The sequence below is a fragment of the Thunnus thynnus genome, chromosome 11 (assembly GCF_963924715.1).
Source record: "Thunnus thynnus chromosome 11, fThuThy2.1, whole genome shotgun sequence".
Lineage (NCBI taxonomy): Eukaryota > Metazoa > Chordata > Actinopteri > Scombriformes > Scombridae > Thunnus > Thunnus thynnus.
Genome location: NC_089527.1, coordinates 10,025,927 through 10,042,674, shown reverse-complemented (window position 1 = coordinate 10,042,674; position 16,748 = coordinate 10,025,927). Strand labels below are relative to the sequence as shown.

The following is a 16,748-nucleotide window of genomic DNA, read 5'->3' as shown; positions in this document are numbered from 1 at the left end:
ATTACATATCAAAGAAACAATTTAGTGGAAAATCGACTGGTATGAACTGACATATAGCTGGGAAAAAACAAAGACAAAGAAAATTAATAAATCAGGTGGAGGTGTAGGCCTATACTATAATTGGAGAGATGTTTAATTTAACGAGAGGATGATTATAAAACAGCTGGAGAGAAAAAAAAACAGAGAATGATGAAGGATTTGGTCATTTATTAAGCTGTCATGTCCAATTATTCAGTGCCATCAGCAACTCTGAACAAAGAGAGAAACAATTTAATTGCTTCAAGCCGATGGGCACAACTCCTATTATTAAGAGTCTGAGCCTTTACGGTGATCTTTTCTGCAGCCATTATAACAGAAGAGGCCTTCTGGCAAACAACTGGAGCAAGAATCTCTGTTTTTAATTCAATGGACATGCTGATTATAAGATACAACTTTTGTTGGAGCAAATGTCTAACAATAGCCAGACCTGATTCTCTGGAGTTGTCCTTTCATACATGTAGCACACAAAAGGAGATTTTGAGGAGATGAGGGGTGCAACCTGGGTAGAGTGTGGAGGATGCAAAAGTAAGCACGCAAAAAGTATGCAGTTGTAATTTGGCAAAAACAGCTTTTATTTTATGAGAAATCACAGGAAGTCCTCTCTCCCATTGCTTCACAGTGGAGCATTTAGGTCACCCCCCCCCCCCCCCCCCCCCCCCCCCCCCCCCACTATAGTCACTTTAACTACACTGTCATTTTACTATCTATTTAATTAGAACACCAATTGCACTACTGTTTACACCACTGTGTGTTTTCCTGTGTACTGTGCACACTCCTGCTATTACTTGGTACTTTTCATACTTTTGTACTTTTTTTTATAAATACTTTGGTATTTTATTATTATATCAGTATTTCAGTCATTTATTCCCATATTTTCTGATTTTAACGTGTTTTTATATATCTTATTGCACTGGCATGGCGAGTTATGTGAATTTCATTCCTACAATGTGTTGGAATGACAATAAAACCTTGAAACCTTGAAATCAGCAGTTTGGTAAACAAACACTCATAATAAATTCAAAGATCAGAACTTTAGTGGCCTCACAATATACTTATAACAGTACTTAACACAGTGTGAAGTTTTGTAGTCATTTATGAGGATTGTCTCAAGGAGTGGGAATTATGTCCCACTATTACTTCTTCAGTTAATTGTGGCAAAGCCCCAATGATATGTGAAGTGTATGCAAATAAAAGGGAAAAATGGAAATAAATAATGAGACCAGACTCTTCAAAGAAATCATGTTTTTATTATATAAATAAATATGGAAACGTGGACCTCCACAACAACACTAATATGCATTTGATCAAAAAAAAAAGAAAAAGTTTAGCTGCCCTCCATCCCTTTCTGAAAACTTTAACATCAACAACTGGAGATAATCCGCTGCTTATAAATATGTATGGGGTTGATTAACTATGCGTTTGCTTTAGTCAATCCATCTGCCAACCTCAGTAACACAAGGCCCTGTAGACTGTAACTGCTCGTCCATCCACTCTGTCTGTTGGGTTAGCTGGCTAATTGTGGCACTTTATTACATTGCTGTTTTTAGCATGGTGGTATCTTAGTGTGGCCTTAAACACACACACGCAATCCTTTGGCATTATCTGGAGTTCATTCACACTCCAAAAACAACAGAAGCTTTATTCTTTAATTTTAGTTTTCATTTGCTGTGTTAATAAAACAATTAGACACAAATTCTCCCAGGACTTCCAAAAAGAGCATGTTTGGTGTGCCTACATAATTAATTCCTGTAGCCTAGATGTGTCTCCATAAAAGTCTTCATTACAAGTCCTCATTTTCTCCTCTTTTATAGTTTACATCATGCTCATTTAACATACTGTGTTAACGTTACATAACGTATATATTTAAGGGAGCGTTGATGATTATTTTGGTATGTTTTAATTAGTGTATAATCACCTGAAAATAAGAATCACTGTGTTTTTGTTACCTTAGAATGGGTCCTTTATATATACATATGGAGCGGGTCCTCTTCCACGGAGCCCACCATGTTGCACCGCCCTGTTTCTACAGTAGCCCAGAATGGACAAACCAAACACACGTTCTAGAGAGGGCCTTTCATGTTTTTTGCAAGTTTTTTGCCACCGTAGGTTCTCCTACACGCTTGGTGGGGGAGGGGGAGGGGAGAGGTATTCAGTTGGTTGCAAAATGCAACCTTAACGCTAGATGCCGCTAAATCCTACACACTGGTCCTTTAAAAACCAGCTTGTTCTCGACATACAGAAGGGGTGACATAAACGCAGGATCAGATTTCCCAATAAATCCAAAGACTGATATGTTTTTCATTAGTCCTAATTAAGGTCTTATTCTCTCATTTTGCCCTTGTCTCTTTTTTGCATACCGTAGGCTCTTAGTTTAAAAATAGCTCTGTTTCTTCTTTTTACGAGAGCTTTTTTCCTGTGTGATTGTTGGAGGGTATTTCGGTCAGTCAGTCATGCATGCCTGTCAGCCGTCTGTAATAATTTAAAAATCCTATTTGTGGGGTGAGCTCACATTGGGTTCCGTGCAAAGTCTGGCCAGAAAATTCCAGCGAGCTCAGTAGTGTGGAAAGCTAATTGAAGTTCCCTTTCTGTGGACCTCTGTGATTAAACGGATGATTAGTCGTTGATTAGGAATGGATTGCTGTGTGGGTTTTTTTTTTTTTATAGCTTTAATGACTGGATAACATCCAGCATTGCCCGGATTGTCGTGCGGCTGCAGCTGTTATGCAATGCATCTTTAATAGCATTAGGACAATGATTTGAATATTTGGCTCGGTTACGATAGTTTTCATGTGTATTAGCCTAATATGTCATAGCTGGATATGGACAATGAGTCATAGCGACCTGTCAGTAGCATCAGGGAGGAAGTAGCACTAATGTAGTTCACACAGAAACCTACAATTATCATATGTTTGAGCCTGAGTCTTGGTCCACATCTAAAAAATGAAAATTGGGTTAAAGATGGGTCAAAATGGCTGATATACGTTCACCTCCACGTCCATACTAATGTTGAAATATCTGTATTTTTCTCTTTACCATGTCTGAAGAACAAATCTCTCCTTTTCTTTTCCTTTGTTGCTATAAAAACAAGTCCAAGCCTTCATGATCTCCTCCCTCCCGTATTGTCAGCTGATATTGGCATTTGCAGACTTCAGATTTCATTTCGAACTGAGTATACATGAGCCCAAACACAACAAGAGGTGTTTTTTCATGCTTTAATTGATCCATATCTCTCGTTCTGAGCCTTTGCATCAATACTACAAACATTCACTTTGAGCACTCATTGGTCCCACTGAGATTCATCTGCAGGAAAAGAATTTGGGATGAGTTTTCTTTTCCTCATTTTTCACCGTTTCCTTTAATTTTCTGTCTGTGTGAGTCCTTTTGCCTCTGTGTTTTTATCCCATCTTTTACAATGAGACACTGTCTCTCCACATAAACACACAGACACTATACAGATCTCTATATAGAATATCTTCTACCTAAGCTGTCATCTGTGCTCTATCTCATCTCTTTATATCTAGTACAGCAGCGTTCACAGGTTTCACTTGTGAAGAGAAGCAGATACAGTGAGTTTACAACACAGACCAGTGGCGAGTGTTTTACATACTTTTCATTCCTTGAATTTTGCCTCTGAATTTCCTTCTGCTGCATGTTTTTGGGGAGACTATCATTACATTTATATTTTGCTGTTGTGTTATAATATAATCCTAAAAAGACGCTAAAGGAAAGTTTTCAGTTATTTTATTATTTACATGCTGAAGTTTCTCTGTGCTCACTAAGACGTGTGCACACAACCAGATTTTTGGACATCACAACTAGTTTGGAAGCCGATCTTGGTCCAATATGCAACTTGCAACTTACAGTGAGACATGGAAACTTGAAGCCTCCAGTTAGCAAACACTGAGAATTGACATTTAGTGAAGTGGGGGACATGTTGCGTCCAGCAGTTAAACTAAATGAAAAATACTTGCATATTCATAGATTCTGGATTTTCAGTGAGTTTTTTTTTTTTAACTGTGCAACATCTATCTGACATATTATTATTCAAAGCAGAATATTTTTATTTTTTATTATATTTTAAGTCTTAAAACACTTCTAGAGGGGATCTTTAAGGTTCTCTGTGGTGTTTTTGACCACTAGGAGCACAGTATAGCTTTTTTTGTGAGTGAGTGATTTGTATATATCTCATGCACGCACACAAAGACATACATGCATACGTGATGCATGAGTGTGCAGTACTGCAATAAACTTTTTTTCTGCTGCCAGTTTTGGGCGACTCCACTGATCAACAGCAAAGAATCGCAGCAATGTGCCAACAAAAGATAGGAAAGAAAAAAACTAGCTGGAAAATATATACAAATATATACAATATATATATTGTTTACATCCATATTTTACAGCTGAAATACTTTTACTGTAAACAAAATTACAGTACATAGAAATTACTGTGTTTTACTTTACAACTAAAGTGTTGTTACTGTAAACAAAGTTATAGTATATTACCGATTTTTTTTTTTTTTACAGTAAGTTACTTGTCAATGGCTGCCAGTTAATTACTGTTAATTTCACAGTAAGTTTTTTACAGTGTAGGTTTCAAAATAGTTTGGGTCTCTAACTAAACTAAATGTGATTACCAGTTGGGTTAGTGAATTAATAATACAGATGTTAACACAGCATTTAATTATTTCGTTAAACTACCATTATTAAGCAACTCACAATGACCAATTTCTCAATAATGATATTTAAAGCTGGAGATCATCATACGCATACATGCATCATGGTCACGGTCGGGTTCTGTGCTTGTTGTTTGACAGTTGGAACTGTTTGGACTTCTGTCTGTGTTTGGGACAGCAGCACCAGTACATCACGAATCGTAAATACTTGTGATTAATCGTGTTAAAAAAAGACTGTGCTGTCAGATCATAGTTACAGTAATCTGAGCGCCAGGTCTAGCAGAGATAAGACAGAATAAACATTTACACACACGAATGCACAAATCTTGATTCATCAGGTGACACACAAACAGAGTTATAAAGAGCATATCCCAATATAAACATACTTAAAGCACTCAGACACAGCTCTGAATACACATTCAATTATTCACACAAACACACACACATAAGTGTCAATACACACACCAATCACCAGTGACTGATTTGAAACAGATAGATAGAGAGAGAGGGAAGAAAAGTAAGACCAAATATGACCTGAAAAAAAAAATAGTTTGTGTATTTCAGGGACAGAAACAACAAGAAGCTGCTGCAATATTTGAAAATCTTTGAAACTTTTCGAAATATTTCATCACTTTTTTACGTCTTCTGTAGGAATTCGAGAAAGAACTCCGACGCTCAGTCTCCCCTCAGAGGAACGGGGGTTGCGGGAGGTAGAATAACAAAGTAGAAAGTAAAGAAGAACATTTTGTCTGATGTGCTCAGTAGTGACAGTTTGGCCTGTTTTTGAATTTCTTTGGTTTCACAGGGAGAAATCTCAATCTTTCCGCTTTGTGGCCTCGAAGGTGATCTATCTCCTAGCAGTCATGACAGAAAGCTTCTGAACAGTAAATACAAATGATGTTTTTCTCGATGACGGCCTAAAATACTTATATAAGCTCCGGTTTAAGGTGATGACACGTGGTTCAATATTAGAGGACAGAGGACATAAATAGTGATAACTGGTCTAGTATATAAAATTGAGAATTGTAACAAAATCTTTATAGATACGTGTCTTTGTGTAACATGACAATAGTCTTTAATCTCCAATGTTTATTTGGTGCTTACTGACCCATTTTCCACAAAGGGATTTCTTTCTCGTCTTATCAGATGTTCCCGACCGTTATAATAGACAAAAGTTTAATGACAGTATCGCTGTTGATCAAAACTATTTGCAGTCTGCGCCAGGAAGCTGCTTTTGTTTGATCTCCTAAAAAACGTCTTTGTTCCTTAATCCTGTCTTCTGTAAAGTGTCGATAGAGGAGTTCAGAGGAACTAGACTGATAAACTAGACTGAACACGAACAACTAAAAACTTAGTGGGAAGTGCTGACCTGAATTCCGTTTAGAGGCTGCTGACTCTACTAATTGTAGATGACAGAAATCCTTTTTTTGGTTTTGACAGGATGTTCAAATCAGGGAAATTAGTTTTTTTAATCAACAGGAGAATGATGAGACCTGGCATACAAATCACATGGTGGAGGGGGAGACGCATTTTATCTGCATTATTGTTGAATAGTTCAGAGCCTATAAACTGATCACAAGTGGATTTATAGTTAGTTTGTTAGACCTGTTTCAATGGGTGCAACAATGATTAATATACTGTGAGAAAGGTTTATTGAAACTGTGGCGCTAAACTGACAATGGTTGAGGATAAAGTTTGTGTCTCTATAGCTCAATTATGGCATGAATATTTGCAAGGGCTAAAATTCCCATTGCATATACTTACTGCTGTAACTTTACCTCTGCATATATATTGTAGATTTTGTTTCCATTAGGGGATGTCTGTTCAGCCAGCAAGTTAAACAATTAAGCAAGAAAATAACATATGAACAAACATGAACATAGGTTTCAGACAGAAGTTCAGAGTTATGTTCATGTTATTTAAAGAGGACATATCATGCACATTTCAGGTCTATATTAATATTCTGGGACTCTACCTTTGCATGATTTACTTTAAAAAGCTCCTTACGTATCTTATACTGGCTCTTTATGCAGCCCCTCAGTTCAGCCTCTGTCTGAAAAAGGCCGTTTTAGCTCCCGTCTCTTTAAGGCCCCCCACTTAATGAGCCCACTCTGTTCTGATTGGCCAGCTCCCAGAAACTGCTCCTCTGTAGACCATTTGTCTGTGATGTGTGTACATGTGAATGCTAAGGGGATGTAATGCACCTCCTTATATACAGTATATAATATGCTCAGTATCCAGTTTGTCAGGTCCACACACTGTTGCTACAACAGTCTAATACAACAGCTCTGCAGTATGTGAAGGTTATAATGTTTAGATTTTGTTTAAACAGCCGTAGAGGTGTAAATTCAATTTGTGGTCATTTTGAAAGAGTTGCTCTTGATATTGCTTTATACAGAGAAGTGTTTCTAATATTTTTACCACCCCATTTATATAAATAAGGTTATTATGGTCTATATCTCCATCAAGGTCACAAAATCTTTTCAATTTGTCATTCTGAAAATATAACATGTACAAACATTTGGACATATTTTTAATGTGCATCTGGGTCCAGTTCCACACCGAAAACAAATTACTCATTCTGTCCTAACTTTCCACTGAAAACAATCTCCTGGGCAGAGATAATGATGTTTATTGTTGCAGTTACTGTGGATATCTCATTGACCTCACAGTTCTGCCTTTGGTGATTTGACCAGAGCATTCTATATAAAATGATTTTTTATAAATATTTTTATAAGTAACCTCATTCATTGACCAACATATCTATCCATCTTACCCACCAGGCTCTGTGAATGTCATTTAGTGGAATAAAAGGACAATCCGGCTTATTTCTAGAGTCACTAGAGCAGCTCTGCTCTGTGTTGCTTTTATTTATTCATCATCCAGGTTTTATTAATTCACACTGTGCTCCTCAGTCAACAAATCAAACTACTTAAGACAGCACGCCCCTGCCTAATTAAGCTCCCCCTGTCCTTCATCCACGTGGGATATTTTTATAATAAATATAGTCAGTTTAGGCTGCCTGTATATCTTTATTTGTATCTCTATCTGTCTATTCCCATCTCTCCCTTCCTATACATTATGATGTGATTATTTTTAAACAGGAAGAAAAATGAATGAGATTGCCTTTATTTATTATGATCCCTTATAATACTTACTTCTCAAAAAAAGGAAAGAAGGAAGGATCAGGAAGGATATTGTTATTTACAATAACTATAGTATATCTATATAAAACTATAGTATAACCCCCCCATCCCACCCCATGATCCCAACATCCCAAAGGAAGAGACATTTGATATAGAAATTTAAGCAATGAAATAATAATGAAAAAACAAATCAATAACAATAATATATAATAGGTTTGGCTCAGGGACTATCTTAAGGCTTATTTGTTTTATGGATCCTCCTCCATCTCACATCAAACAGTTTAGCTATAGATTCCTGATCCTGTGATTTATCATCTCCGTTTTATAGATTTAGTTGTCCTTCCATGTGCTTAGCTGTGGTGCTGCTGGTTTCGACCACTTTTTTGTTATCTGCTTAAGTGCTGCTGCTCTTAAAATTCCAAAAAAAGATACTTATCAGTTTGCTGAGTGAGCGGCTGTGATGTTCTACACAGTAATAATTGCTCGGCAGGCCCCGAAAGGAGTTTGCACCGAATGAGATCTACTGGCGTCTATTAAACCTTTTTTTTTTTCATTTTCACATGCACAAACTGAAATTTCTGTGAAAATTCATGTTCACACCTTAAAATACCATCATGCTAGTTGTATCTGGAGATTATTTTTTCATGATCACAGGTGATACATAAACACAGGCTGAAATCATCAAGTCTTTAATCCCCTTTTTATCTCATATTGCATACGTCATTTCACACACAACTGTTATATTTAAGGGGTCACAAAGATTTTTAGGTTCATGAAAAAAATATTGTCTTATTGTATGAGATATGCTGATTTTCCTCCCAAGTATCATCCTCTTGGAACTGTGTTTTGAATGCTGTATTACAGAACTATAAAATATCCATCATCTATGTTGAGTCTGCCCTTTAGTACCACACAGGCAGGTCTACTTAGTAAAGCTTCGATGTTATTCTTTGCTTTTTCAGTTTAAATATGGGAAAAGAGTCTCTAATGAACAAAATATGATTAATCTCTCCCTGCTATTGCAGGCTCTTCATTTGTTTTCTTATCCGTGTCGCTATTTTCTATTTTAGAGAATGCTTTTAACTTTAAAATAGCGAACATGACTCATGTAGAAGATCAACAATATGAGTATCAGGGGATTTAAAGTGATTTGAAATAGGAGCAACAGAAACTCCATTACTGTTTCGAATAAACAATGCTTTAAGTTGTCTCTTTTCTCGAACCATTTATGTAAACCCTTGCTTAGCTGTCCCGATGTTTAAACTCAATTAGACAAGCAGGAATAGACAAATCAGGCAATGGTGCTCAGACTCTGGCGCTTTAACATCAGCGTGTAACTGGATGAGAGTGTCCGGCTTTCTGAGTAAACTTAATACTTTTAATACTTGTTAAGCCTGATGTAATCAAAAGGTTTCAGTCTCAAAAAATGTTGCTAAAGTTGTCCAAAACAAGAGTCACAGGCTTTCTTTCTGCACTGAATGTACAGCATATTCAATTGAAAACAGGTTCCTTACTTTCTTTTTTCTTCTTTTTTTTCTGTTACAACCTTCAGATTGAACCATTTTAATGTCTCTGCACCTACCAGCAGCCAGCAGTAACCCTGCTACCGCTCTGCAGTCACTGAGAGAACAGAAAATTAAACATTCTGTATTTTGGAGCCTCCATCGGTGGTCTGGCTGAAACTTGTTTCATTAAAAGTTTGAATGAGGAGCAGCAAAAGAGGCCACCAGCTCTGTGTCTCCATGTTTACACTAGTGATACTTTTAATCCTCGAGTCGCACCTCTTTAGTATATAATTAAAGTAGACAATCAGTGGTAATACTATCGGTCATGGCTCTCAGGGGTGGGATGGAGATCAGCTCTGGATGTCAGCATGAGAGAGAGAAACAATCAGGGTAAAAGGGAGGTGGAAGAGGGATTAAATAGATGGATGAAGAGGCCAGAGATGATATGACATGTTAATCGAGTACATTTCACACACTCCTCCCTACTGTTTTGTTTCCCCTGTCTTATCCCTGCCAATTCTGTCTTCTTTTTTTTTTACTTATTAATTTGAAAACACTTATAAATACATTTACTGGTAACACATGCATAATATATACAAGCATGTTCCTTCTGCTTCACAAATACAATTGCCCCGTGGCCTTTCAGAGCCAATGTTGGGCAATGAAATAGCGGTTGAATAGTTAAAAAGACATCAGCACAGAACTGAATGTCTTGGGCAAAAGCAGCACACATGCTGGGTTCAACCCGCAATAGCTGTTTTTGTTTGTTTGTTCGCTTTTTTGGCCACTTGGGGGCAGTAGAAACTAGTTGTGAACACTGTCCTATCATCACCTTTTAAGTTGATATGTTGCTTATATCAGCATCAAGCAGTTACAGTGCAACGTTATCGTTCATTTGGAGTTGTGTTTCTTGCCACTTGGCGAATATAAGTCCAATCTCTCTTAACTCTGTTTTTGGTCTCCACCAACTCCTGAGGGAAATATCTGGCTCTTTAGCTGCTAAATGCTCCAATATGTTCACCAATGAGTCATTAACTCTGTCTGTTTGCCATTTGGTGCTGAACAGGTAGTCTAGACTGGGTTTTTAGACATTTTTCTTACTGAAAACAGCTGTGGCCTCAAAAATGCTTTCAGTGTGGTGAGAATGAACCAAAACAGTAAAGTAGCAGCCAGACAGCTAAACAACGAGCTGAAACTCGCTATAAAGCTCCTTAAAGCCGAGGGGAGCTGATAATTCTCTGTAGGTTTATCACTACAAGTGATAAAGCCTCTGACATTACACATTATCATTTGAGAAGAATGTTAAGATAGAGCTGAAACTGCTGGCTTTTAAAAGATAACATTATTTTAACCAATACAATATAAATAACTTCTAAATGGCTTTTTCATATTGGACTCTGTTTAATAAGGTTGGCTGATTCAAAGGTAGGAGAGTACATTCAGCACACACGCTGTATGCACAATACAGGCAGGTGCAACATTCTCTTACCCATACAAAAGCTGCACACAGTCAGGTTTAATTTGATGCTAACATTGGCTACATGAGGTGAGCTGGTAACCAACTACATCTTTTTGTGAAAACACCCCTGCCTCAACTCCGCTGTGACTTCTTTCAGTCGGTGACTCATAAACATTCCCAGAAAACCTCAGTGCTCATTAGACAAGGAGCAGGACCAGAATTCTTTTTTTTTTTCATCTACAACTGATTTATAAAATTTCAAGGAAACAGCAGAGGAAGGGAGGTACACCCAGACAGAGTGAACTTGCCACCCGAAGCAAACACAGTGCTCTGCAGAGCTGGTCCCATGCCAACCAGCCCTGAGCTGTTTACATCTACTGAACTTCCACAAAGAAACATCTTGTGTTAAGGCGCATCATCGCAAGCTGTTAGAATATTAATCAAAAACACATCTGAGCTGCGTAGATCAGAAAGGACAGACTGACATTCTTTACCAGATGAGACAATGTTTAGATATTAAAAAAGCTTATTATATTTTACTTTTTGTAATGTTTACTTTCAACAGATTAAAAAAGAGTGAGAATCTGAACATCAGAAGCCTCATATGACTTATTGTTTTGGTTCTGCTGCACATTTACTGTATGGCTCAGTCTCAGTACTTATTAAGTGTGTAAGTGTCTGCAAAAGACCCAGCAGCCTGTTGCACCAGTTGAACATACGTTTGATAGAAAAGTGTAAAGGTATTACTAACTGCTACATTTTCATATCTACTTGTGCTAAAACTTAATGTAGACTGTAATCAAAACATTGTCGCAGAAAGTGATGTTTCACCCATTGCATCATTTGTGTATTATACTGGAAAGAATGACATTAATGGGATGGCTGTATCACACATAAATATAGTCATAAATAATACAAACTGGAAGAAGAGCCTTTTGAAAACTTCCATTTTGGTGAAATGATTCATCGCCTAAATGTTTTCAACTAAGTGATTTCAGCCCGCATTTCCATCTCAGGTGAATGCAGCACAGCACATATACCGAGTATGCATGTCATTGTCAACATAGATAAATAAGTTGGTGTCTTATGTACTAGAAATCAGTTGGGTGGCTGCCAGGCCTTTAGGTCATTAGAGAACCTCAATCAGTGGTGTCTGTGTGGTGCCGTTACGTGTGAATCTGTGCTTGAACCTTATATACTATATTTGTTATGATGTATCTGACCTTCTAATTTGTGCAGCTGCAGTGTCCTCTGTGTGCTCAGCTATAATCATGGGTCACCACATCAGTTACATCCCTTGAAGCTAATCTACTCACTATGGAGAGGGAGCAACAAACACACACATTTTATATCTAAACAATAGACTCGGTACAAAACTACTCTCTTTTTTTCCCCTAAAGGTTTCTATGAAGTGTTTTGCATTTTGAATCACCTGGGCAATCTTTTATTTTATTTAATTAAATAACTTACTGAGCTTTCACATTATTATTTCTAACCTAATACTGTGTATTTTAAGATGTATTTAATGTTTTGCTTGACAAACCCTTCCACCCATTCCAAGGAGATGTAACTCAGTTCCTGTCCATAATTTCTAAATTCTGTAAACCATGAAAAAAAAATGCTCATATTGTTGTTACAAGATGAAATCCTGAAATCTACAGATTGTCATTTATTAGAAACAAAACAGGCTCATTTTGCATTGATCACTGTGGATATAAGTTCATCCCATTGGGCTTAAAGAGTTTCATAAAATGAAGGATGGTAGATTTTGTCAACACATAAAAAACATAAGTTAAAGATGAAAGTGATCATGTCTATGTAAGAATTTCTCAATTACTGTACATTGATCCCGAATTGTGGGTAGACTATGTAACTTAGCAACCGTAACAAGGCACGTGTCCAGCACACTAGTTTACTCCGTACATAATCTAGCATTACGTTCAAGCCCAACAGTTAGCGTATCATCAGTAAACTACATTAGTTTGTTTTGTTACAAGTTTCATTAAAAAAACAAACACCTCATTCACAACTAGCTCATCCACTGTTTGGATGCTGGTGTTGTTATCGGATGTTAGCGGGTAACGTTAGCGGCTTTGTCCTGTTCTTTATTGGATTTTTGAAGTTTACACTCCAGAAACCAAAACCAAAACTGTGGATTTTGTCCCCCATCATTTACATTGTAAGCATATTTAGAGGAGAACTTTTAATAGTCAGTATGAACTGGAGGAATGATTACAAAACCTGTTTGAATGTTCTTATGGACACCTGATATTGTTTTAAGACAGACTTGAAGAATTGTGAACCTCTCCTTTGAGTTTCAAGTTTTGAAATGACTTTAGGTGCTTAAAATCATATCAAGTGTCACAGTGACCGGGCATCTGGTGAGCCAAACTTTTCAAAATGATGTTGCAAGTGAGTAATGTGACTCTAAACATGATTGTTCTGGGGCTTAGCGAATGGTCCACTGACTCTTTTCTTTTCTTTTGTGTCACCAACATGCAGACTCTACGGTGAGCTGACAAACTGCACGTACCTGGTTGCACAGAAGATGGAGTGCTTCTGGCCCAACCGGCAGGTGGATGAATTCTTCATCGGAGTACATAAGCACTACTTCCACGACTGCTCGCTGTCTGGACGTCTCCTAAGGGACCCGCCCAACCGCATCCTGGGTCCCTTCATTGTGGTACCCATCCTGGTCACCCTCCTCATGACTGCCCTGGTGGTGTGGAGGAGCAAACGCAGCGAGGGGATTGTTTAGTGATGGGAAGGGAAGGAAGGGGGGCAAGGTCACTCAAGACAAGAGGTACTTTTTGTCCCTAAGGTTGCTCCATATTCACCCTCAGCGACCAAAGGATCTCTTTTCCTGAGTGCTGGTGTTTTGGGAAGGGGTGTCAGTTGGTCCAGAATCACCATATTAAGGACCTGAAAGAGGAGCTACAGGAGATAAACTTAAAGCTGGATCCTTCTTCAGAGATGCTTAAAAGCATCAATTCTCATGATGACAGTCGAGCAAGCACTGAACCAGGACAGTGACTGGTGGAAAGATATTGTAAATGTAAAAAAAAAAAATCACTTTTATTGACAGAAACTTCTTCAAAGAATCTTGGATGTGCCGATAATGCCACCACGCATACAAGGAGCTAACAGCTATTTTTGGAGACCATAAAAATAACTGTCACCTATTATACAGCAAACAGCAACACAGGAATAAAACGAAGTGCTGAACTTTCCCCAGGAGACCAGTTTACACTATGACAAGGATACAACAAGGACAGTTACTCAGACCTCTGTTAGGGAACCCAGGGATTTCAGATTTTATTCTGTAAATATATGAATATGAGATTAATCTGTCAGTGGATTGTCCGAATATCTTTGTAACGCAATCAAAAAGCAAACCATCGTATTCTAAATTAATTTCTCTCAGATATAAATTTGTTTCCATGTCATGCGAAGATACCTGATTTTTAACAGATGTATGTTATATACTAAATATATACTCTGTATCTTGCAAAAATGGCTTACTGTCACACTGTCAAGCTACAGTGGGAGTAGAACGTGTCTGTTTTTAGTTTTCATTTCTTTTCCCCAGCTCATATGAGACTCTTGGCATACCTGCAGCTAAATCTCTGTCCTGACGAGGAAACAAATATCGTATATGTATAAGCCAGCTGGAAAATTGCAGGAGATAACGATGTCACAGCCTGAAGATCGTCCAATGTGCGGCGCAGGTGAAAGTCAGCACAACACAGAGGGCTGCGGTCACTGCGCTGAGGTTAAGGCCTCAATTAGGACTGGCTGTGATGATGTTGTGTTCTGCAGCTTCCATCCTCCATCCATCACCAAGGAAACTAAAATGAAGAAATGCCAGCAGACACACACTGGTGAAACTGTTTCAGGATGAAGGCTTTTAGAGCCAAGAAACACAGGCAGATGTTTGGGGACTGGAAACTGTTAATTAACCAAAAAAGTCTCACAACCTGCCCAATTTTTCTTCCATAAACACCCCTGTTATCCATGTTTTTGCTGTGTGGAGAGACGCTGTCCCAACAATTACACATATTGATTGTATCCAATTGATTCAGTTATGTGGAAACGTTAAAAAAGAATGAAAAAGAACAAAGAGTAAAAATTCACAGTGGAGAAATCACAATTCTAACTACAGAGAGAACATAAAGCAATGTATTAAGTTAGCCAACGCACATCTCTGCTAAACGTTGCCATCGCCTAAAGCACAGTTTGTGTATTGTGGACCTTAGGTTTCTATTGATTTATGATCTCCCAGTGTGGTAGAGTGTGCCGTGTGAACTGTTTCCTCATTGATATTTTTGAATGCCCTCCATCCTCTATAGGTCCATTGAGCTGTAACCTGCCTGTCAGCAAAACACACACACCCACACTTCCGCAACATGATCTTGCTTTGTACTTTGTGCCAAAAGCTCTTGGAAAGTAGAAGAAGGCGGTGTTTGCTATTTTGTTGGAGTGACTTCTAATGATTGAATTTTAAAATCTATGATCATGAAGAAAAGTTAAATAAAATGTCTTATTAATGTGTCTGACACACATCGGGATTGGCACTTCTGTTTCTCACGAGGTAGAGAGACGGTACGAAAGGCTTGTTAAGCAGGAATGATGAATCCTGCACTAATATAGACATGGCTGAATGCACAAAGTTGAGACATAATGAATGCACTGGGTTCAAGCCACCATGTCATTTGCTTAAGTGTGACAAATATAAGGAAAGAGCTTTATTTAGTAAAGTATAAACAAAACAAAAAGCTTTTTTTGGCACAAACTATTACACCCTCCAGAATTACTGGTATATGTAGGAAGTAAGCCTAATCACTTTCCCATTTTCACAGAGATGCACTGAGACATAGCAGAGTAAGAGTAAATGATGTACATGTCTCATCTCATTATATATCACACTAGATTCTGCCTTTCTATTCTATCTATTCTATCACACACCATGTGTAAGTTCAGCCCAGAGCTAAATGGAGCATACAGCTTGTTCTTTTATTGCTTCTTAGGTTGAAAGGACTATCTGTCTTTTCAAGGTCAGTCTTGAAGTTTTTAAGGCAAATTCAAGTCTCAAGTCATTCAAGACAGTCAAAGTCCAGTCCCAAGATATTCAAGACAAGTCCAAGTCTCAAGTCATTTGAGACAAGTCCAAGTCTAAGGTAAGTGTAAAGTTATTTGAGACAAGTGCAACTCAAGTTTCAAGTCATTCGGGACAAGTCTCAGTCACATGTCGAGTCCAATATGAATACTTTAAAATGATATCGATGATTTGAACATTTTACTTTCCTGTGTCAGTCGTCAGTTTGTACATAGTTTACAGGTTCTTTCAGTATGAAGGTCTAATAATGAAATATTCAAGGTGTGTGGTTATGTAAGGCCTGTCTGACGCTGTCCTACCTTTTTTTTTTTATTGTTCTGGGACTTTACCAGTTAACACTTAAAAGTTTTTGCTTACACGTCTCATGACGAAGTGTTTACACAATCAAGCCTCACAGGAGTCTGGTCCAAGTCACGACTTCAGTCTGAAGTCTGCAGCTCCGTCATGAGATCAGTTTTACAGGGAGGAGGAGGAGGAAGAGGAGAGGAGGACTCTCATTAACCGGTCAATTAGTTAAGAAAAGTATTGTGTAACCCTACACACCCTGCTGCATGGAAATTTAATGAGCGCTTCCTCCATCCTCTAGAGCCAATCACATGCTAACAAGAGCAATTAACACCGTGTTTGTCCCATGTTGGTTTTACTCAAACAGATGCACACTTTGTGTACCAGTTAGTCGTTGCACCTGTAAACAACAATTAGGAAACAAAAAGTTTTGTTAACAAAAAATTCTGAAGTCCCATGTTACTTTCAAGCAAACTTCTGAGATAACTGCTGTTAACTTAACAGGATAAGAGTTTTAGTAGAGCC

At 37.9% G+C, this 16,748-nt stretch overlaps 1 protein-coding gene across 2 annotated transcripts in view; it reads left to right on the top strand.

Moving 5' to 3' along the window:
* The window catches only part of ramp1 (receptor activity modifying protein 1), a 71,052-nt gene extending 55,503 nt beyond the window's left edge, over positions 1-15,549 (top strand). For both annotated transcript variants that reach the window (XM_067603129.1, XM_067603130.1), the window contains exon 3: positions 13,325-15,549. In XM_067603129.1, the coding sequence (XP_067459230.1) occupies positions 13,325-13,580 (256 nt within the window). In that variant the 3' untranslated portion in view covers positions 13,581-15,549. The remainder of the gene's footprint in view (positions 1-13,324) is intronic.
* The last annotated feature ends 1,199 nt before the right edge of the window (positions 15,550-16,748 follow it).